Source organism: Wyeomyia smithii, chromosome 2, assembly GCF_029784165.1.
Source record: "Wyeomyia smithii strain HCP4-BCI-WySm-NY-G18 chromosome 2, ASM2978416v1, whole genome shotgun sequence".
Classification (NCBI taxonomy): domain Eukaryota; kingdom Metazoa; phylum Arthropoda; class Insecta; order Diptera; family Culicidae; genus Wyeomyia; species Wyeomyia smithii.
The window spans coordinates 11,184,192-11,207,718 of NC_073695.1; the positions used below are offsets into that span (position 1 = coordinate 11,184,192).

Consider the following 23,527-nt stretch of genomic DNA (forward strand, 5'->3'; position numbering starts at 1 on the left):
TATAATAGCGTAGCTCTGTGGTTAGCAACGTCCGTCGACTAGCTCTCCCACACGGTTGTGATATCGGGTTCGATTCCCAATCGAGTCGAGGATCTTTTCGAGCAGGAAATTTTCTCGACTCAGCACTGGGGCACGGTGTATCGTTGTACTTATCCTGTACATGCAAAATGTGCCAAAAAAACAATATCGATAACGAATTCTCTCAACTAATCTAGTTGGTCGAGACCGCTATTAGCCCCCAGGCTAAGCGTGCGGTATTGTTGTTGTATAAAAGATGCAGAAATTCAGTCTTTATTGTATAACCGAACGCAGCAACAAGACGGTTGACTTTTACTGGAAACTGGCTCGACCCGCAGCTAGCAGGGCAGCAGCTGATTTTAACACAGCACAGCTGAAGGGCGACTAATTAGATCACAGCGTTCCAGTGGACTGCTCAGCATTGCTGAAAATGTCCGGACATGTTAGTAATTTTGTCCGGATCTATCCGTCTTGTTTGTTTTCAACCATTTGGCCACTGCTAATAGATGTCAGTGTTCCGGTAGCATGTATTCCCAAAGCTATTGCAAGAAATACATCGACTAAAGACAAGGATGGAAATACATTGATCTTGATTATCAAAAACTTTATTCTTCTGGCTCAGTAATTTCAATTGAATTCTGGAATTGAGAGTTTGGAAATAAAAGTTCAATAATAGCTCAAAGTTTTACTTGCCACGGCTGCCTTAACGTTTGCATTAAAAAAATGGACAAAAATCGTCGATTTTTCATTGGTTTACCTTCACACGCACTGACGAAACTACCCATGTAGCATCAATCATAGTAACCCATGAATCAGCAGATAACATTTGACAGCTCTATCAATCGAACTCTAACCGTGAGAGCGAAAACGGTGAACCTACTCCGTTCAGAAGTGTGCGCGACATCGTGCGGCTCTTTGTGAACGCTGGACACGCCCGTTCCAGCACCGCAATCAGAACATCGAGAGAAAGAACGGTTCCAGAGGGCCAATGACCCTGAGCAACAAGAAACTCCAAAGGATGTTGAAGAGAGTGCCCGAGAGAAAAGTGACTGCATCGTTGCGTTCACTTAGTCGGGAAGTTGTTATAACCGACCAAATAGTGAAAAAGTACCTGATGAACCAGAACATAAATGTCAGCGAGCGACAATCACATCCATTGATCTCAGAGCTACAGGAAATGGCGCATCGGCAGCAGCTAAATAAGATGGTCAAGTCGATTTCCCATCGATGGCGGTGGATGTTAACGACTGGCAGGGCACTTCGTGTTTTACTTCCTCCTTGATGGAAGTGAGCTCCGAGACGATACATATATTGGTGAGGTATAAATGGGGACATAGAAAAATTTGTCGCTAGTTGTGATGCATGCAACGGTATGGCGATAGTTCCCAAATCAAAAGTACAGTCCCAATGGATCCCTACTACAAGACCCTTTAGTCGAATACATATAGATTTCTTTTATTTCCAACACCACACTTTTTTAATTATCGTCGATAGTTTCTCAAAGTTGGTAGAAATAGAATGAATGAAGAAGGGAACAGACACAGGTAACACTTTGAGAAAACTAGTAGCATATTTTGCTCGATATGGTTTGCCTGATGTTCTGGTTTCAGACGGTGGACCTCCGTTCAACTCGCAGGCTTTTACAAATTTTCTTGAAAGACAAGGCATTCATGTTTTCAAGAGTCCTCCATATAATCCTGCCAGCAATGGTCAGACGGAGCGACTTGTAAGGACGGTTAAAGAGGTATTAAAGAAGTTTTTGCTTGAGCCGGAAGTTGCCGAGTTGAATTAAGAGGACCAGATTAATTTATTCTTATTTAACTATCGTAATTGTTCGACGGTTGATGGACAATTTCCATCAGAAAGGATTTTTTCTTTCACACCTAAAACACTAATAGATCTAATCAATCCAAAAAAAAACTACAAACAATACTTAACACAACTAACAAAGCATGAACCACTTGAACCACCAGATGATGAATTTAGCACTAAGAATAATAATGCTATAGATGTAGCGGATTCTTTAAATAATCTGATGGCTGGTGATGTGGTGTGGTATAAAAACCATAGCCCATAAAACCATGCCAGATGGATAAAAGCAACTTTTCTAAGACAACTTTCTAAAAACGTCTTCCAGGTGGAAATTGGAAGCGTTCCAATAAGCGCCCACAGGAATCAGCTTAGGATGGTGGAGTCGGACCGGTTAGTTCGTCCAAATGTAGCTTTTCCAGCCAGAATGACTGGGATCACGAAACAACCTGGAGAGAGCAGTCGAAAGAGAAAGCTCATCGATATATTATCTCCCGTCAGGAGATCAGAAAGAAGAAAAATTCCGAAGCGAGATCAAAACTTTGTATATGATATTGAGTAATGATTTGTACATTTTCGAATTTTGTTATCTAGTTTGTAAAATTATAAATATCATTTGTACAATCAAATATTGTTATATCTTAAGGAGGAAGAGCTGTAATATCCCTATTACGTAATTTAAATCTACCTTTCAGGGTTGATTAAGAGAATATAAAAACATGAGTATTGTTTACTCATTATCACGTAGACTGAATAAGCGTGCACTTTCTGAAGTGTCACTCTAATAAATAGGCTGTCGATCTGATAGAGTTTGTCAGTATTGATACGCCAAGTGAACGAGCACCAACTTAACATCTTTACATTTATCTATTGAAGACATCCCGTTTGGCTCTGCCTTTACTTTGTCCGCTGCCAGTTTCTCCGGTCTGGAAGTTATAATAGAGAGGAGAAAAAATTCACCGCGCACTTCCCTTCTAGTATGTGCCTGCGTGTAGCAAATACTTTCACCACACTGCTTCTTTCTCCACTTCAAAGTGTCTCAACCAGCTTACAGAGAGACAAACACACTTCCAGCTCGCTCCACATCTAATAGAAACAAGAGGGGTGAATCACTCTACAGAGAAAACGCAGAAGTACACAACAGTGTCCACTGGCGAGTAGTCCGGAAGGTGAAAAAAAATCTACCGGGCAAAACTGTAGTCCTCGTGTAGCTACACTGCGAAAACGAATTCCACCAGAGTAAATTCGACCGGCACGAGCGGCACGAGTAACGCAGACTATTTTTTTCTCCCAATCTCTTTCCTCTTCTGCCATGCTCAAGAAACCAACTGTGAAACACACCGCAGATAGCTCTGCAGTGTAATTATTGTGTGTGATGTCCACACGTGTGAGAAAGTACACCATAGTTCATTGTCTCGCAGGAGAGAGATTGCAGATTTCACCGCAGTGCTTTCAGGAAGCTCAGCAGATAGAAATCGTTTTTCGCTCTCTTCTAGCATGAGTGTTGATTTGCTCTTTAGTGTGAGAGCAGTTGTTTTCACAGAGCAAGATGTTCTCCTGCACTCTAGAGGTATTCTGAGGAGAAAAGACAAGTATGCAGCGCACTACTTCCGACGTTAAGTATAATGTACGGTATGAGAGCAATGCATCAACTTAATGCATAATATCATAAGGGGACAGACGTGGTGTTCTGGCCGGATCAAAAACGTGCCTACACGCATGTTTTCGTCCGACATGGCGAATGTCACGGTTAACTCCCGGAAGGTCGCTCGCAAGGGCGTAAAACTTTTTTGCAAGTAAGCTAATATAATTACGGCAACTGTTTGCTAACTGGGAGAATTTTCACTTAAGAAGACAACAAACATCAAATATCAAAGCGAACGCATGTGGGTTGAGAACTATAATAAAACCACAGGGGCTTTTTAATCCAACATATTTAAAATGCAAAGAAAAAACTATAATGTACCTTTTAAATGTACTCGCTGTATAAAAACAAATTTTAAAATCTTTTTCTAAGAGATAAATTTGTGATCAACTTGAAAACCGAAAATCTTTAATGAAATTGTCGTGTTATTCATCGAAATACCCCAATAACTGGAAAGTACTAGTCGCCCAGTTAGCGAACAATTACTGTACCTTACATGGTAAATTCGTGTTCTAGTTTTTTATCACTATCTGAAAAAAAATCGAATTTAATAATAATAAATAAGGAAAAATATATTACCCTGAGGTTTGTATCCGCAATAATCCAGACACCCCCAAATCAGCGTAACTCTCGCAACGTTGAACAGGTTTCTTAAAACGTTTGAGTGTCGAAAGAAAACCAAGAAGTGACAAAAATATTGGTCGTGCGGAATTCTACGGACAGAAAGGTGGAGAAAATGTTGGAGAGGAATCCGAACCCCTCTATCTGAACTGAAGCTCGAACAGTAGGAATGTCACCAAGATTCGTTCAGAAATCATAAAAGGGTTCAAGTTTGAAGTCATACAAAGTCAAACAAACGCGCTCGAAAATTGTATGTATTGCGATTTGTTTTTTTTTTGCAACATTTTCATGCGTTGTAATGAACAATGAAAAATACGTCATGGAAGATTTCAAAAAAACTTACAGGACTGGCTTGTTTCTCTGCAATGGCCAGAACATATGCTGAAGAGTATTTCAGGACACAAAAAATGGCGGAATTCCCTAAAAAAATCTTGTTTTGTAAGCAGTTTTGGTTTGCGGCGGAAAGAGCTCATCTTTTATCAGGCACAATATACAACAAAATTCACCAGAAGTAGTGTCTACAAGAACGATTGCCGCCTTTCTTGAAGAACCATGATGTTAACCCCTTGTTTTGGCCGAATTTGGCATCATGTCACTATGCTTATACCGTGATGGAGTGGTACAAACCCAAGAATGTCAACATTCTATCAAAAATCAACATTCTATCAAGCTGCCAACAAAATCACCGAGGAGACTGCACAGAACCTAATGGATGGAGTGAGGCGCAAAGTACGAAAATTTGCATCAATGGAGAATAATGATGCTTTGAACCCGTTAATTTGTGAACCATATCCCATAGTCACGAAATAAACAGTCATGTAAGAAGAATGCTTTGTGAGTGTTTTATTGCATTTTTTGGGTGTCCGAATTATTGCGGATACAAGCTCTGAGTACACAGAGCAAGTGCTTTAATAAATGCATATTGCGCCAAAATATTTGTCTGGTGTTCCTTTCTGTCTTTTGGTGAGTGTTCGATAGCTTTTCACGAACTCACATCACTTCTCTCGTGAGAACACATAATAACGATTTGATGTTTTATGATAGTTTTCTGGAACAACCACAAAACTATCTCTTTTCCAATTGACCCATTGTGATTTACTGAAAATCCCACCGTTCTTATATTGTTAAACGGGTAAATCACAAAACGTTGAAGAATGTAGATAAAAACTCACTCGAAAATGTGAACTGCGTGATTGTGTTGAAAGGTATAACAAGTTGCAATGAAATCATTTCTCCAGAGACGCGATCTATCAATTGCGTGACAGCTAACTACCCAATTTAAGCAATCAATCATATACCATTCTAGATATGTATAAACGAATTACCTTGGAATGATTGAAAATTTGGTCGAATTAAAAATTCACATTTCTCACGATTGAATTACTACAAAAGTGTTGTCGAAACTTCAAGAAAAAACAAACAAAGGCCTTTATACTCCGTTGGTAGTAGTAAATCCATTGTATAGCAATAGCAGATAAGGTGACACGAGATAGCCTAACAAACGATGTACGTCTATAAGTGTTATTCCCGCTCATATACAAACTAAGCAATTCTTTCGACTCCGTTGACCTGCGCTAACAAACCGGCGGCGACGCGCTGCGATGACGGCATATCAGTAAATCACGTGCTGCCCCTTCAATCAAGTTGAAAGTCATACCAGCAGCGCGCTCTGATTGCAGCGGAGAGAACATTGCAAACATCAGCTTAAGGCCTCGGCTTTTCCTGTGCTGATTTCACGCACTGTAACACTTGTATTTCGGTTATTACCTAATCAAACCGGTCTTTCACTTACAATTTCAGCATATTGACCGATCTTCCAAATCGAACCGTTCCACTCGAGTCGTTAATTCAAACCTCTTGAAGCTAGTCGATGGGTGTTTACTTAGCTGTTCCTCGGCAACTCACTCCAGCTCTCTAGGCTTCACCGCAGATAATAAGAACTTATGAAATGGATCAACATTAGCGCAACAGTTAGATCGCCTGACAATAAAGGTTGTCAACCGCGCAATGAACTGACAATGCAACACACATCTATTTAAACCGACGACAAGCACTGGACTGACAACCGAAAAATAACTTAGACTATTGAGACTGTCAATTTCTTTCCATGTATTCGACTAATAGGAAAAAATATGGCGCTTATCGGTATAAGCGCCGGAATCGTCGACACCTTCTCACACGCTTGCAAAGAAGCTCCTCCGTCTGACGAACATGCATCTGGAGTTTTTTTTTTATTCGTTCTTACCGGTACATGCAAGGTTGTTTTAATTGTTTTGCCCTGTTATCGGTCGTCTTTTATTTATTTGTGCTTTTTTTCTTTTAATTCTATTCAAATGATTACCGGATGTTAGCAAATTTATATATCATACATTGTAGAGAGAAGTGGGGTAAAATTCGCAAAATGGGTCATATAGTGTACTTCATCGTTAGGATATTTGAAACATTTTCCATTGTATCCTCTCGAGTCGAAATTTGATCAACAGCTTATTCATTCAATTATGTCGATTTGCTTAGTACCGCTCTGACCCCATTCCACGAATGGTCAGCGTGCAAGCAGATGTACAGAATACCTTTACACACAGGTGGTATTATGTCGATTCAAAAAATTAGCGACCAAGCACATGGTTTGTTGGGTAACCCTAAGTTCGTTGGCTCAAATTTTACGATAGTCAAATATCTTATCGACGACGTCACGTCGAACAAAGATTTTTTTATTTAATTTTTTCGTTCAATATTTGTTGATTACTAAATAACGAATAGAAAAGCAGTTTCATGACGAAATTTGACGAGGGGGAAGGTGGGGGGTCAAGCCAAGCTACGTAGCAAATATGGAACTTAGAATTCTTGCTGATACTGCATTAGAATTATTCTAGTTGTTTTTTTATTATTGTTTTGTCTGTTTTGGGTCATTTTGATTACTTTCTTGGCTTTTCTAGTTATATGACATGTTTTTGACAGCCAAAAAATTGTTCTGGGAGGTTGTTATAAAGCTACGTTAGTATCTGAAGGAGGATGGGGCTGGAGGGGGTCAACAATACTTCAAAAAAGCTACGTCATTTATGCATGCTACCTCAATCTGTAGACTGTCCCAGAGAGAAGGGCACACTTTTCCAACGCTGTCATTTGAACAGACATTTTTGTTCGGATAGTCTGTCTGCTCCATCTTAATATTAATACTAACCGAACACAACTCACAGCAAAGATTCATACGCATACCGAAAGATGGGAAAGATTCCCGTAGAAAAACGACGTGCCATCGTGCAAGGATGATTTAAGGAAGTTGACGAGACTGTAGAACGTTAGGGGCCATCCACATTCCACGTGGACAAATTTTTAACATTTTTTTCTAGTGCTTCAGTTCGCGTTGACGTCAAAAAGCTGAACATCTCTAAGTACAACGTTCAACGAGCCAAAGGAAGATTGGAGCTAAAGAAGTACAAGAAACAGAAGCAGCCAGTAAGAAGACCTATGCAGGTAGCCAGCGTGAAACCGAGGGCGCGAAAGCTCTACGACACAATTTTCGGCAATAGCGAGTACTGCATTACGATGGACGACGATGTTGACAAGGCGAATATCTAATTTCCCACTGAAAAATAAAAAAAGGTGATGGTGTGGCAGGCAATTTGCTTTTGCGATAAGTTTACAAAGCCTTTCATCTTAAATGGATTTATGAATGCAGACATTTATGTCAATCATTGCTTGAAAAAATATTTGTTGCCACTGATTCGCCGAAATAACACTTCTATAATATTTTTCCCCGACCTTGCTTAGTGTAATTATGCTAACTTGGCTATGGACTGGTACAAATTGGAAAAAGGAATAATTATTCCCAAAAACCTGAGTCCCCAAATTGTCCTTAATTTCATCCCATTGAATGATTTTGAGTTCTGGTCAAGAGGTATCTTCTCCAATATGTTCAGCCAGCCGATACCGTGGGAAAATTCAAACGAGATTGGACATGAGCGTCTAAAATCATTGCCAATCAGTATAGAACCTTATGAGGGACGTTAGAGGACAGATTCGAGAACTTGCTTATATCAAAAATCAAAAATCTTTCACGAACTGTTAAGGAACTATATGTAAGAGGAAAAATTGATATAGAAAAATACTCATTTTTGACGTTGACTAACGTCTATATCGAAGTTAGGCCCCTGAATTTGAAAATCTAGTAATTCAACCAGGGAAAACCAGAGAAAAGTGGTCAGGTTTTGAGCGCTTATTTTGCAGTCATCTATAATCAGGTTTTCGAGGTTTTGGCATCTATCGATCAGAAATTATTTTACGGTTAAATTTATGCAACAAAAACAAACTATTGTTTGAGATACACTATTGAAAAATTGGTAATTAATATCGATTGTCTAAATCATACCGCGCAGCCAATCACTACCTCTCTTCCCAAGCACAGTCGACACTAACGGATACAATCGATCTGACTTTGTTGTTATTGTTGTTGTCACTTTCTGTTTCCGATGTTTATGCTGCTGCTAGCGGAAAAAACCTTGCAAATATGCATCTTTTTGTTGGTGTTAATTTTACGACAGCGGCCGGTGCCCCATCATTCTGATTCCAAAACCGCACCAGTGACATGCGGACGCTAGGTGATAGCAGCTGAAAGGAGGAAATACAAAATAGTACCGGTCATCTCGTGCCGGTTTCACCCGTTATGCTGGTGGCTTTTAGTAGTAAATCGCTACTGAAAAACACTTGAATGGCTGGAATTCTGGACGGACTAACCAAAAAACAACAATATAATCGGCAACTGGCACTATTTGGTGCCTCGAAATTTTGGTACAGAAGCGGCTAATTGAATTTTCTGTTTTACCAAATGCTGCTGCTAGCGGAAAAAACCTTGTAAAAATGCATGTTTGTGTTGATGTTAATATTACGACAGCGGCCGGCGCAGCTTTCAAGAAACATTTGTCTCTACCATTCCATTATCTATGTAGCCCCTCCTTCTTTCTAATTATCTGACGAAGCCTTGGTATAAAACGTATTGTTCGAACATTTCACCCCATCAGTTTCATTATTAAACCGTACCGGATACATACGGACGCTCGGTGTTAGCAGCTAAAAGAAGGAAAAACAAAATAGTACCGGTCATCTCGTGCCGGTTTCACCCGTGATGCTGGTGGCTGTTAGTAATAAATAGCTACTGCAAAATACTAAAATGGCTGGAATTCTGGACGGACTACCAGTAAACGAGAATAATCGGCAACTGGTACCTTTTGGTGCCTCGCAGTTTTATAATAGAAGCGGTTAGGTGAATTTTCTATTTTACAAAATGCTGCTGCTAGCGGAAAAAACCTTGCAAAAATGCATGTTTGTGTTGATGTTAATTTCACGACAGCGCTAGGTGTTAGCAGCTGAAAGGAGGAAAGACAAAATAGTACCGGTCATCTCGTGCCGGTTTCACCCGTTATGCTGGTGGCTCTTAGTAATAAATGGCTACTGCAAAATACTAAAATGGCTGGAATTCTGGACGGACTAACCAGTAAACGAGAATAATCGGCAACTGGTACCTTTTGGTGCCTCGAAATTTTGTTACAGAAGTTTTGTAAAAGAAGCGTTGCAATTCCCTCTACTATTTGCTTCAATGGAATATTTTTTTTATAGAATACGGTAGTCAACGTCATGCGGTCGTGTCTTGAATACCAACCTCCTACTTTTTAACGAACTGATGGTGTGCTCTTTCGTTCTGGTACGGTCTATATAAACAAAACTATGCCAAATGATCTGAAGTACGTAAATATTAAATGAAAATTTATCTGACTCAGTAAACTGAATATTTTCCGCGGGTGGAAATTTTTACTAGACTCAAAAATAAATTTTCAAAAGAACAGAGATTTCATGCTCTTAATCAATAGCGTCTCACATTTGATTTTGGTGATATATTTTATTTGGAAAAGTTTATGTGCCGTCAATTCGAAAAGTGCCGGTAGGTTCACGAAAATATTTGAAGCACACAATGAAGAAGACAACGAAGGATAAAAATAACTAACCAATTGTTGACTCAATTTAGATGACGTCATGTGTTAACCTTCGACCAAGAATCTACATATTTCATTATATATTTTCCTATGATTTTTTACTTTAATCTATCCTTCTACAAAATTTTGCGATTTTCATGGGCTCATATTTTCGCTGAAGTTTGTTAAACGCTATCTTCAGAAATTGCAAAGTTATTTAACTTATATTTTTGGTTTGAGTTATTTACAAATTCTCATACAAAAAAAAATTTCATTAGAATACGCTGGGGTCTTTTTTTACGCGGGTTATTTTTATGAATTTTATTTAACGCGATTTTTTTACAATAAATCGGATTATTTTCACGCGACTCGCAAGATTATTTGTACGCGGTTTCAAATAAGTTTAGTATAAGTGAATCTAATCTAATCTTTTGAACGCGGTACAACCAACCGCGTAAAAAATTAATGATCTCATTTTCTTTTGCAAGTAGAAGAGATCTGTTCGTGTTGTTGCACCCTTTTGAGTAATTGAAATTCCTTTTAACCCTTGAAAAACCGATTATGGGTAAATAACTTTTTCAATTTGACCTATAACGGGGTAAAATGTTCGTCAAAAGTATATATTTCGGTATGGCTAATAACTTCGTAGCAGATATAAAATATGCAGGAAATCTTAGAAAAAAGGAATGTTGAAAGTTGTGATTTGAGTAAACTTTTGAAAAAAAAGCCATTTTTATCTTATTTAATAAAAGAGATAAAAGTATGACACCTTCGACAATGCTACTAGCAAAAGCATCTGCTACAACTTTCTCGAAAACACTCGCTGTCTATCTCACGGTTCCACACTGTTTCTAAAGCTGTACAAACGCGTACGAATTTATTTTGAACCAAAACATTTTTAGAGCCATAGCGTGTATTTAGTAAAATTGTTCCATAAATTATTTTCTATTTTATAGAGGTTGTAATTTTGTGATTAATCCACCAAAAGATAAAAATGAATTTTACTATTTTTGTAAGAAAAAACTTTATTGAAAAAACTATTCTTTCTATCTGTCTCTCAAATTTATTTTTACTTAAAAAAATTTTCAATTTTTACATTTTTGAAGATAACCAATTTCCAATTAGATTTTAATGACTAGGTTGTAATAGCAATTTCAAATCTTAAAGCTGTCGATAAAGAACTTTCTAAATGTATACTGTTTTGAGAAATTTAAGATATATTTTGAAAAATTTCAGTTTTTAATGAAAATGCACTTTTCGGTGAATTGTGTTCGGTGGCATCTCGCCTGGTAGTTATAAATCACCTTCCGCATCTACGCACCTTCTTACTGCAATATTGACATGTTACTTTTTGCCTAGTATAGGAAACCCGACTAAGAAAAGGCTCCTTAAAAGCATTGGAATCGAAGCTAACGTAGCTAGGATTTGATCAGTGCTAACGCATTTACAAAATACGTTTTTTGGAAACTCTGAGAAACTTTCGTATTACGGAGTCCGTGACAGTTGTAAATCATTAGGTTGGGCAACGAAATGGAAAATAAGGTTCTATGCTGCCAGGAGTTTGTCAATGCTTGCATTACAAATGGACACAAATTGCCGATTTTTCATGGGTTTACCTTAACACAGTCAATGTGCAGTAACAATCATAGTAACCTATGAATCAACAGAAAAAAATGACAGCTCTGTCATTCGAACTCTAACCGTCATGGTGAAAACAGCTTAGGGGCCATCCACATACCACGTACGTGAGCAATATCACAACCCTAGTAACAATATTTGTTTTATCAAAGGTTTATAGCGCCTAATACAGCCAAAACAGCGCTATAAAACTTCGATAAAACCAATTTTGTTACTTGGGAATAGATCAAATAACTCTGGTCGCTGGGGTGAGTCGATCGGATGAGGCCGTCGACCCTGAGCGACAAGAAGTTCCAAAAGATGCCAAAAAGGATCGGTGCAATCGACCGAACAGTGAAAAAGTACCTGGCGAACATGAACACACATGTCAGGAAACAGTAATCCCGTCCACTGGTCTCGAAGCTGCAGGCAATGACGCAATGACAGCAGCTGAGACCCAAGTAACACACAAAACATGTTAGAAAATAAGTAACAACGAAAGTAGTCATATAAGTGTACTACAAGCGCAATTGAAAACTTGCGTTATTATATTGTGTTTGAAGTTGTTTTTCATCAGTAATACAACCGCATTTCGAAAACAAGCTCGTTTTTTCTGGTTTTGGAGATGTTTTTAATAACAGGATTTCAAGAATGACAATCACTATCACTTGGTCTTTTCGTAAGACATTACACCATCTAATAACAACACTACGTACCTGTAAAATGCTTTTCCTTAGTACAATAGTCGTAGCATTCAGCACCCAACTTAAAATTACTTGGTCAAAATCATATTTAAATTATATGAACGATTTCTATATTTATTCGAAGCGCGTCAAAACGCGCCATCAAAAGATAAACAAAACGCTTGCAGTGTAACCAATATCACTTCAGTTTTTTGTTATTGAATATCTTACAACGTTTTCTAGTTTTGTTAGATTTTATATCCAGATAACGTTGAAACTCTTTTTGAAAGGTTGAATATTATTTTTTGTCATCATTTTATAATCAATTAAAACTGCCACTGATAAAAGCAATTGTCGATCTAGTTGCACTGCGCAGACACAACACATTTGCGCATGCGCTGGTTAACAGTTGTCATAGCAACAGGTTTGCGCATTGCCGTATTAGTACTCGAGATGTATTTTGCCACTTAATTATATCAAGTTGGCTTGCTCTCATGCAGTAATCGGTACTTGTTCTACTAGCCTTCATATTTTGCGCTTTTCTGGTGATATTGATGTCATGGAATAGGTAACGTCAACTATTCTATACCAACGTGTGTTACTTGAGGAGAGAAGATGGTCAAGTTGATTTTCCTGTAAAATCGAGATGTGGCGGCGGTGATAGACGACGAGACCTATCTTACTCCGGAAGGCAACGACTGACAGGGCATTTCGTATTTTACTTCCCCACGAAGGAATTTTTATTAAAAAACTGTCTTCTAAAGTGTTCCGTTTTTGAGCTCATTTGTCTCGTTTCCCTTCCGAGAAAACCTGATCAGCAAAGTCCTAGAATTAAAAAAGATAAAAAGATTAAAGCAAGTTGGAAAAAATGCAAGAAAAATCCAAAAACAAAATTCATCAAATTTGAATACAAAATGGTTTTTGATTGTAAATCACCGGTCAAATTGTTTTACATCATTTGAATACAGCTGTTTTTAAAAACTCAGATATAAAAGAAGCGCTGCAACCTAACCTTCAAAAAAATTCTCGCATTACTCCATCCTGAACTTTTTACCAAGAAAAAAAAAACAAAAAAAATTCAAGTTTAAAAAAAAACAAACAAAAGCACAAATTCTCATTAAATTAAAATTTAGTGTTTATTTGAAAAGGTTTAGTGATAAAATTCATTTACATTGTCTATTTTTCAGCATCATCAGTTCCCCACAATATATTCTCAGACAGTTTCTCTGTACAACCAACAATTTCTGAGCTACAGTATTTAAATTAAAGCCTATACAAAAATTCATACGCACTTTTTGACAATTAATTTTTAGTCTACAAAGGTCGTTCAAATCAAAATGGTCGAAATTGGAATGTATTTGCTCGTATATAGATCCCCAGAGCCTGTATTTTTTTTTTTTTTCTAATATTAAGGTTCTGATTACTGTTTATGAGCAATTCTCGCTTAAACCGTCCCACATGAGGTTTTTAAAAAAGGATATTTTTGTGTCTAAATGATTGAAAGTAGTGAAAAAATGAAAAAAAAACACTTTGGTTAGTTTGTATTGATGGACCCCTTAGACACGCAGCGGTTGAACGGTTTTAGGGAAAGTTGAATTTTGAGCAATTTTTGTTTTTTTTATTGATTCATTTCTCTTGAATGTGTCATTGAACTCCCTACAACCAGCAAGTCGTAGGCATAGAGCTTTCGTTTTTGAGCAAGTTCGCAAACACCGGCTTCAAATTTGGCACCACCATTGGAAAGTTGAGAAGAAATGCCTTAAGATACATTCAAAAAATTAGATGAGCATTGAGCTTACCTTCACATTCAGAACACTTCTCGCAATCGAGCTTCGAACAGGCCAACGCAGAACACGCGGCCAATATCAAATCAACGCGCTTTTATATAATTTTATACCATTGTCTCTTATGAGATGGGACAATAGTTTTTGATATTCTCCTCGAAGTTTTGCACAACATAGTTGTTGAGTTCATCTTTTGTTAGGAAACTATCCATCTACGTTTAAAAACTCAATTGTGGAAAAAGGCAAATGGGACGGAAAGAACAAAGAAAGCAAAATTTTATCGCTATTTTTTTGTTTTTCCTAGCGGAAGGAAGGTGTCTAGTATCAGCATTTTATTCCGTTGAAGGAATGTGGGAAAAATATCCTATTTCACACTATGCATCGAAAGTGTGTCTGTTTTTGGAAGTAGAATTTTATGAGTGCACCAAACCACTGTTTTTCTAATACCATTTTACTGAATGATTATCATTGATTTAGATTACTCTATCTAAGCCTGCCTCTCTCGTCAATATTTTTTTTGTTTTTTTGTTTGTACATATAACGATTTTATTTGTCAGGTCGTTTATGCACATAAAATTTTTTTTTAGCTTGACTAACTAGATTCAGAAGAAACTCTAATTCTGTAGAATTATTTCTACCATTACATTGATTAATAAAACAGATGTATTAATTGAAAAGCTTTAGTATTTTCAGTCTTCGTTGTTCATTTATGCCTGTAAAGGCAGGTTTGACTAGGTCCACAAAACTTAGCTGTCTCCATCCACCTAGAATGGCTGTTATCCTTTGTTGTAAGAATTTATGTTTTACAGTTTCTGCAGTTCGGTTGCCACAGTGTCGACGTCCGCCCGCTGAATGACAAATAACAGTTTCCGATGTTCAATTTTTTCAATTGTGTTCGCTGTTCTGATGTTAGTCGTCTTGTTGCTATGTTCCGCCAGGCGCGTGTCCAGCCACTCCCAGGATATTTTTGTTCTACCCTTGGTAAATCTGTTTGGTTGATGACCTAAATCTAAAATGTAAAATGCAGTGCCTTCAACGACTTTGCTGAAACTTACAGATCGAATAAATAGAGTTATTTTTAAGTAAATCTAAAGAGCAAAAAGCAAAGCAAAACTAAACTCAATCACTAACATTTCGCTGTCCAAACTTGACCTTGCTGTTTTTGGATGTATACACCTTTGCAGCCAAATATTAATATATAGGGCAATTGCGTGTCTAGCGCTTCGATCATATTCATACTAACAGTCTATCCCGGGCTGAGATTCGAACGAACCCCGACTGACTTGTTAGGTTAGCATCGTATCTCGAGAAGAGTCTGAACAGCACGTTTCTTAGTTTCACTTTATTAAGAGAGCGCATTCCCATCAAAATTTGTTGTCCACGCTCCCCAACTTTGTAACAAATTTTAAGCTAATACTTAAAATTAAACATAAAATGTCTGTCAAACTGTGTCACGTAGGCGCATTTTTTGCTTCCGTCTCCCAAATTCACCAAACTTGACACAGAATATTAATTTCGACTCGCCGTTTAATAGCTCCTCATAAAATCCAGTTCTATCGGAACCGCCTGCGCTGATATACGTTCGAACCAATTGGCTACCATGTTAGGTGAATGCTAACAAAATAAACACATCGTAAAAATTTCACTCGCCAAAAGTTACTGTCGACAAACAGATGTCCCCCTAACAACTGCAATATCGCAATCTGCAGAAAACGGAAACGCGGATTTTTTTAGCTCGTCTGCGAAATTGAGGACCAGCGAAGTTAAAACTAAAATTGTGCAACTAATCTGATTTATTTAATTATTACTTTTCCTGTCTTGACAGAAAAATCCTTTTTCTTTCATTGCGTCAAATTCACTGCTGAAGCATGTCGAAAATTGTCCCACGCAACGGTCTATAATTGTTTCCCGTCCAAGGGTAATTCAGTTTCAAACGTTAATTTTACCGCTTTGTTTTGAACTAACAAACTGATGCTTTTTGGTAGCATTAGAAAATAATGAGAGAAATTTGAAATAATAAAATATAAAACCGAATACATATAAATCAAATAGAAGATGGTAAACAAATTTTTACGCGATACAAGGGATTTGGCATCAGCCTTTCTCGGAACAAGCAAGCTGTCCCGAATTATCTCTGTTCTCCGCTAAACTCAATCTGCCACCACAAATTATCCATTCTTCCGCGTAATCCCAGTTTGTCAGCTGTTGTTAAACACACCATGGCTTAACCGACATCATTATCGTTCACAGCAATGGGCGATCTTCGAAAAAAAATCGATTCTCCTGCATCGATTAATCAAAATTAATAAAATCGATTCATAAAAAAATCGAGCCCGAAAAATCGATTTAACAAAAAATCGATTTTTGTTTGGTATAAGCTTTTTACGACCTTTTTTGGCTATATTTGTGGAGATTTTGTTTTGTTCTGGTTTATCCATCATGTTTTCTGGTTTATCAATCATGTTCAACGAGTTTTCGTTCACAACATCTACTAACGATACGGCTTTTTTAGTTTATTGCCATCTTCTTTTACCGCGTGTACTCTTTTGGCGGTTTTTTTCTACTAAGAGTTTTCGTTGTCGCTCATCCCATAGACCATTTCACGAGACGTTTGTGAACTTGATTCATGAACGAAATTTTGACAAAAAGTTTGGAACCGCTGTCATAATGCACGTGGAAGCATCATCAACATCAGCAGGATCCGTGACACCTATCAGTTCGTGAAATGGTCTATTGTTTAGGATGCACTAAGAGCAATCCAAACCTGTATAATTGGGTTGTTTAGCTAGTTCAAATCGTGATTTAAAAGCGAAGGACAATGATAGAATTTTTTTTTAAATCACGTTTTACTTAGAGAATTCAGATCTTTCAGATGATAGAAAAAACTGATATAGCTGAACAACCCAATTAATAAAAAAATCGGAACATCCGCAGCACAAACTCAAATAAACAAAATGCCGAGCGCAACACCATGCTGAACAGAATGCAGCACGGCATATACACGAACATTTAATTCAACTTTTGCAATATATGTGTTAACGAGTACCCCGCTACTCATAGTTGAAAAATAGTTTGAGGTAGCAAATGTGAAATAATGTTGGCTAATATCCAAAACGGTAAATTCAATATCCAATGCAATGCAAAATTTCAGCTCAATCGGAATTCAGGAGTATTTGGTCTAAATTTCACTTTCTCGACCTCTGAAGAAAAGCACAGTTTGTAATAGTTTTTTTTTGTGCCAAATGTCTTATGCCTTTTTCACGCTATAGCAGATATCACGTGATATCGCGTATCTTGAAACATACATACATCTAGTTTTCACGGAAAGTTTGGAGTATGGGATTTGAAATCAAGATGAGCAATATTACATCATGTGAACGGGTAATTAAAAATGTATAAAACGTCGAAGTCGGGTGTTATCCGAAAAATCGAAATTTTGCTAACTGTTCGTGAGGGCTAAACATTGAACACTACTTCTAAATTAAACTGTCAAAGTCCATTGCCACCCCAATATACACCAATCAGTTAGTAATGATTGTATACAATACATATATGTCAAACTTTCGAGGCGGTCTTGTGGTCGGCAATTTATATTCAGTTCGAGGTGCAAACTTGTCTCGTCGTTCTTTCATCCTTGCTAGGGATATGAACCGGTTCTTAGAAAAGAGCGAAAGAACGAACGGCTCACGAAAAAGAACCACGGTTCTTTGGGCGCAGCAGAACTGTTTGGTTCGCGCGAACCCGAAGTTTACCGAGACAACACGAACTGTCAATGCTCGTGAATCATTGTGAACCATGAGCAGCGTTGCCAGGTATCCAGATTTAGCTGGATTATCCAGATTTTTGAACATGTATCCAGGTAGACAGCTTTGATGTCCAATTATCCAGATTTTTCATGGATGATCCAGGTTTTATCCAGATTTTATTTTCTCTGTTCCGCAAAAAGGTCATCACTTCAATTTTGGCGCGAAATTTTGCAATTTTGTCACCTCAAATTTTGCGTACCCCAAGACTTTTATTCGAAAAATTAACCTTTCACCCCACGAAATGACTGCCAGATTTTTTCCAGATTTTTATTTTGTCTTTTCCAGATTTTTGATAAAATGACCTGGCAACGCTGACCATGAGTCAGTTCAGAACCGCTCTTGCAAAAGAGCCGTTTCACCCACCCCTAATCCTTGATATATTTCACAACGCATGCGTATTAGCCAAATTTCATACGGGTTTGTCTATTGATGTCGCGTTTAAAAAGGCAAAAAAATGGTTACTGCGTTAAAAATACTGGAGGGACTTAATTTGGCTGCGGATTGTTCTTTTTCAACTCGACGACAAGGTTATCCAGCTTCCCTGACCTACAAGAAACGTCAAAATGGGCAGCGTGCCATTACCGTTCGTGGAAAGCTGGATATTCTGGAACCTTGTGGGGGTGGTGACATACTCATGAAAAAAGTTGTCATGGACGTTGACAATTGTTTGAACCAACAAAAACATTTGAAATGCGTTTTTCTCGGTTTCATGTCTACTGAACTTTAGTCCCTTTTTAAACTATGGTCATCCCGGTAAAAAATTTACACCTTTTTCAGATTAGTGTCCGAGTTCCGAGCACACACTTCTTTGGAGATAAGAAAAAATTTTGTATACTATCAATAAAGAAATTTTCTTCTCTTCAAAAAACAGTGTTCTCGGAATTCGGCCGCAGATTACGTTAGCAACAATAAATGCAATCACTATTGTCTTGAATCCGTTTTGCACACATTTATTTTTTAGGCGAAAAAAAAACGATCTTGCCATCCAAAGGATCGAATCAGTAGAAGATCGCGCGCAAAGAAATCGATTCAAAAAATCGATGAATCGACCTAAAAAGATCGATTTTGCAAAAATTGGATCGATCTTGCCCATTGCTAGTTCACACACCCGTGAGTCAATCAACAAAGGAAGAGGTTCTGTAGGGTAATTACCAACCCGTCTGTAATGCATCGCGCGATCGATGTTTTTCAGAAAACCTCCACACCTCGTGGGCGTAAAGTCTCGCCCTGATGAATTGCACGCTGCTTTTTCCGAGTGCACTGGCCACTTAAATTATCCTCAATGTAGAAGCAATTTTCTGCCACCCGACACCCGGCCGCAACTCCCAATTCACCGGTGTCGGATTCTCAAAGTAGGCCGCCACTGGCTACCGCGGTGAGCACGTGTTGACTTTGAGTCCTACGGTGACGCAGGTACAGTTCCATTCATCATCACAGCGGTCCCAGAAATGGTGTCCAAATGTCTGCCAGTTGAAGGGATATTCGTTGCGCTCGATCGCCGCAGTTGTTTTTCCTCACAGCGTACGATGTTTACACCGTCCGTCTGCGTGGTTGGTTGATTCATGATCAAGCTGCCACAGCCGCACGCTGTGAAAAACGCAGTGCGGGGGTTGTTTCTAAGCTACGTGATCGTGAGAATGTGTGCACATACGAGGTGGTGGTTTGTCACAAAACTACGAAAAACCTCATAAGGGCATGGCAAAGCAAACTACGGCTTCTTCATTTTTCTGACATCTTATTATAAAAATATTTATATAATTGACTAAATTTAAATCATAAAATAAAGATTCACTTAAAACAATTACCTCTCAACTCCTTTTTATGGCTGTTAGCAAAAAAAATTTTCAAAATCTGTGTAATGAACACGCTTTTTTCATTTTTCAATATTTGATATTATAATCATATGAAATCTTTTAATAAGCATTTCCTGGTTTTTTGATACTAATTTGTTCCTGAAGACAAAAATATAGATTAACTCAAAGATACACAAAATATGAACACTTAATTTAGGAACGAACCTTTTGCAGTTATGCTGTAGGATGAGGCTAAAAGATATTAAATTACGTGCAATAACCAACCATTTCTAAATTGCACAACTTTTCACTGCTTTTTATATTATCATTATTTGCATCAAACCATCATTTCACAATTGACCAATAATGCTATCTTTTGCGCTTTTTCTTTCTCAATGGAACCGTCGCGGCCGGCATCGTAAACAAACAATCGGCTAGCTCTAAACTCGGCCCATTTGTTGGTTTTTCTTCGACAAGCCGAGTGTGACCTGCCGAAAGACACGAGTTTTCACAAATTATACCCACGCCAAAGCCGTTGCTGATTACCATCAGCGTAAAATCCCACTGGCAAGCGGAACAGGTCTTCAACAGACGGGATTATTGCCATCCGGGATGAACCAGATGGAATGGAAAAGTCGGTCGCTATTCTTAGTATCAGCGTGGCGTGGTGGGAGCGTGGAAAAATTGTAGCTGATGCGTGACCCGAACGGCGAACGCCGGTATTAATGTTTCAGGCGAAAAAAAACTGAACTCTCTTGGTGAAAAGAAACCAATTTTATTTAAGTTTTTTTTTTCTCGTCAAGCGATTGCGGACTGGTTTTTTTGGAAAATCGACACCAATCCTAAAAGCAAATCCTAAAAATGACAGAGTTTCTGGTACAATAAAGTTTTACTACTTTCTACACTGCTTTGAAAATAGATGTTTGCTTATTTTCAGTAAAAAATAATATCTTTGATTGAGAAAAATTGTTTGGATACAGGAATTTAACAGCTGAAAACCAGAATATTAATAACAATGTGTTGTATTAAAAAAGTTCCTGCAGTGTCATGTGGTAACAATGAAATCATGTTCTAACATGATCAACCTTGAATGTTGACATAAAATAATTTTGTTTGTTGTTGCTTTGCTGAGCGTCTCGCTGCCTTGAAAACGGAGATTGGTAAACATATTCGTATTTTTTTTTATTGCAAAAATTTCAAAATCGACTATAATCAGTTTATTTTTACCCAGTCGCTGCCGCAGATCGCAAATAACCGCTCGAATCATCGAGATGAAAATTGCGGATAAGACAATTGCAGCGGTTAGAAATCGCAACGGGGAAAAAAACCTACGGTCACAACACCCACTTTGATCGGACAGTAAACAACAACACACTGTTATTTCAGGACACCCCCTCTATAACTTCCGCTTTGGACGAGCCCCACGATCTTGGGCGTAGCAGATTGTTGCGCGAGGACCCAGACTATGAAATATTTTACGATTTGCAACAAAACACGTCCCTCCGTTTGCTAATGATCGTCTACATGGCACAGAGAAATTCACACATCACTTGAAAATGAGATTTAACAAATTTGAGATTTGTTAGTGTTCTTTCGCATGCTGCCTATTTTTCTAATTTAATCTCAAAGTGCTTTTCATTATGCATTAATTGACGGGTAATCAAATTACTACAATAAAAGCCAGCAAAAGACAGAATGATTTTAACTCTTATCTGTGCAAATTTCATCAGATGCGCGATAAGGAGTTACAATATCAGCTGAACTTCCGAATATAGAAAATCATATACAAAAGCACGCAAAGAAAAATCGCAGCAACTTATCAAAGGAGTGAATAGTCGAAAAAGCACGACAGACAAAAATCTAATTCAATAACATTTTTAAGCTCAAGAGATTTTTCAATAACTTAAGCTGAATTGTTCCCCAGTAGTCGATCCCTGTCACAGCGAAGGGTCGAGTGGTGATGGGTCTCGAGGAAGGAAGTCCAGACATAAATTGTTCCATCGCTCTTGAACGCGCTCGAAAGCAGATGATGCTGCTGTGGACCAAACGCCTGGACAAGTTTCTGGCCCATATGATCCAGTACGATTGTCAGAAAAGGGTTAGAAGTAGTTGAGGTGCTTAATGAAGGTGGAGTTCATGGCAGTTCTAAATTAGAAGCGTCGGGAGTCTGTGCGAAGAGAGTAGGAGAAATTGATGCTTGTTGCCATACGGTTGATTCGAGATTTCTAGTCTACTGCCGATCCGAATTAGTTGCTCTGGACTCCAGGCAGAGTCTGGAGAGAGGACAGAGGCGGGATTTCGGTGACACGGGTTGTGATTGTTCAAGTTGTTTCCAATCTTCGTTAAACGCTTGTTGTTGCACCAACTTGATTGGCAGATTTAACACAAATGTATAAAGGGTGATGATCGGAACAAATGACGCATTGCCGGACATTGACTTGCTTGGTTCCGTGACTCGAAACGGAACGCTGACAAGGTTTCTTCGCCGCTGAATGAATGCGATCGCTGTTTTGGTCTAACAGTATTCCACTAAATCTTGAATTGTTGTCGGATACAGTCTACATGTGTCTACATACGACTACTTCAGACGATTAGTATTTTGGTAGCGGTTCATAAGAAGATTCCAAGCCACTGGATAGTTGGTTGCGCTGATTGGGATTGACTGAAATAGAAGAAGAGCTGCATTTTGAATACTCGAACGACTAGTCGATGAGTGGACACAAATAAATCATGAAAATTCATCCAGTTCTCTATCTTGCCATCGAAGACGGGAAGTTTAACATCGGGCAAACGCACTTGCGATTCCGAGGAAAGGGGTAGCGCCGTAAATGAGTTGGAGAAGGAAAGGTGTAATAGGAATTCATTTCGGGCCAGCTAAAAGCCCTTAAAGGAGTAATAGGCAGATTCAAGGGCTGCCCGATTTTTCAATTGAGCATCGATCGCAGTTTCGTCAAGGGTCTCCAGGTCACTCTGGACCGTACTGTAATCCGACCACAGCTGGATCAGATTCTCTAACCTAACAGGTATCTCATCAGCATGCGTTTCCTCATCGTATCTGCCGACAAACGATTTGACGTGATTCAACGATATCACCAGACTTTTGAGCCACAGCTACAAGAACTTAATAGGTGCTCGGTCGACAATTCAGCAATCCTGTGCACAATGGAGTGGAGCAGCGTAAAAACACAAGAAATAAAGTAAAGAATTTAGAAAGTTAATCACCTGCTAGTGATGGGAAACTTGTCGATGCGTATTGATAATATCGCTAAATTCCACACATCGATATTATGGTTAATATTTTAACGTTAACTATAATTATCTATATTACAGGGTAGAGCAAGTCAGTGCAGCTGGTTACTGGAGGAGACCTCACCTACCCTACCCCAGAAGTTTTGCCCCATCTCATGAAAAGCAATGATACGAAATTGTAACAAAATGCTTTTTTTGGATTTGCATAGCGGTAGTCTATTGATAATTCCTGGTAATTGTTTAGTTTAACTTGGAACTGTTTACGTTTAAAGTTTGAAACTAAAACCCGCTCAATTGTAGCTTCAAATTGTCAAAACTGTTGCGCCGAAAAAAAATGTCCTGATTTATACAGGGGTAGACAAATGAATGAGATAGGGAATATTTTGTCAATTTTCAAATGGCCAGAACTTTACAAAAAATGAATGAATTTTGATGACCGGTTTCATTTCACTGGAAAACTATCCTAGTTTCTTAGTATTACTTGTGACCTTGGCGTGACCAACCTACACCGGAAATGTTTTGGATATCAGGAGTAT

The 23,527-nt window shown here is 38.2% G+C and overlaps 1 protein-coding gene across 3 annotated transcripts in view; it reads right to left on the reverse strand.

The window, feature by feature from the left end:
- Positions 1-23,527, reverse strand: part of LOC129725290 (protein rogdi) — a 90,711-nt gene that overhangs the window by 7,456 nt on the left and 59,728 nt on the right. For 2 of the 3 annotated variants that reach the window (XM_055680909.1, XM_055680908.1), the window contains exon 1: positions 5,886-6,157. The exons of the other annotated variant lie outside the window; for it this stretch is intronic. In XM_055680909.1, coding sequence (XP_055536884.1) covers positions 5,886-5,896 — 11 coding nt within the window. In that variant the 5' untranslated portion in view covers positions 5,897-6,157. Of the gene's footprint in view, positions 1-5,885; positions 6,158-23,527 lie in introns of those variants that run through there. 3 annotated transcript variants of the gene reach the window in all.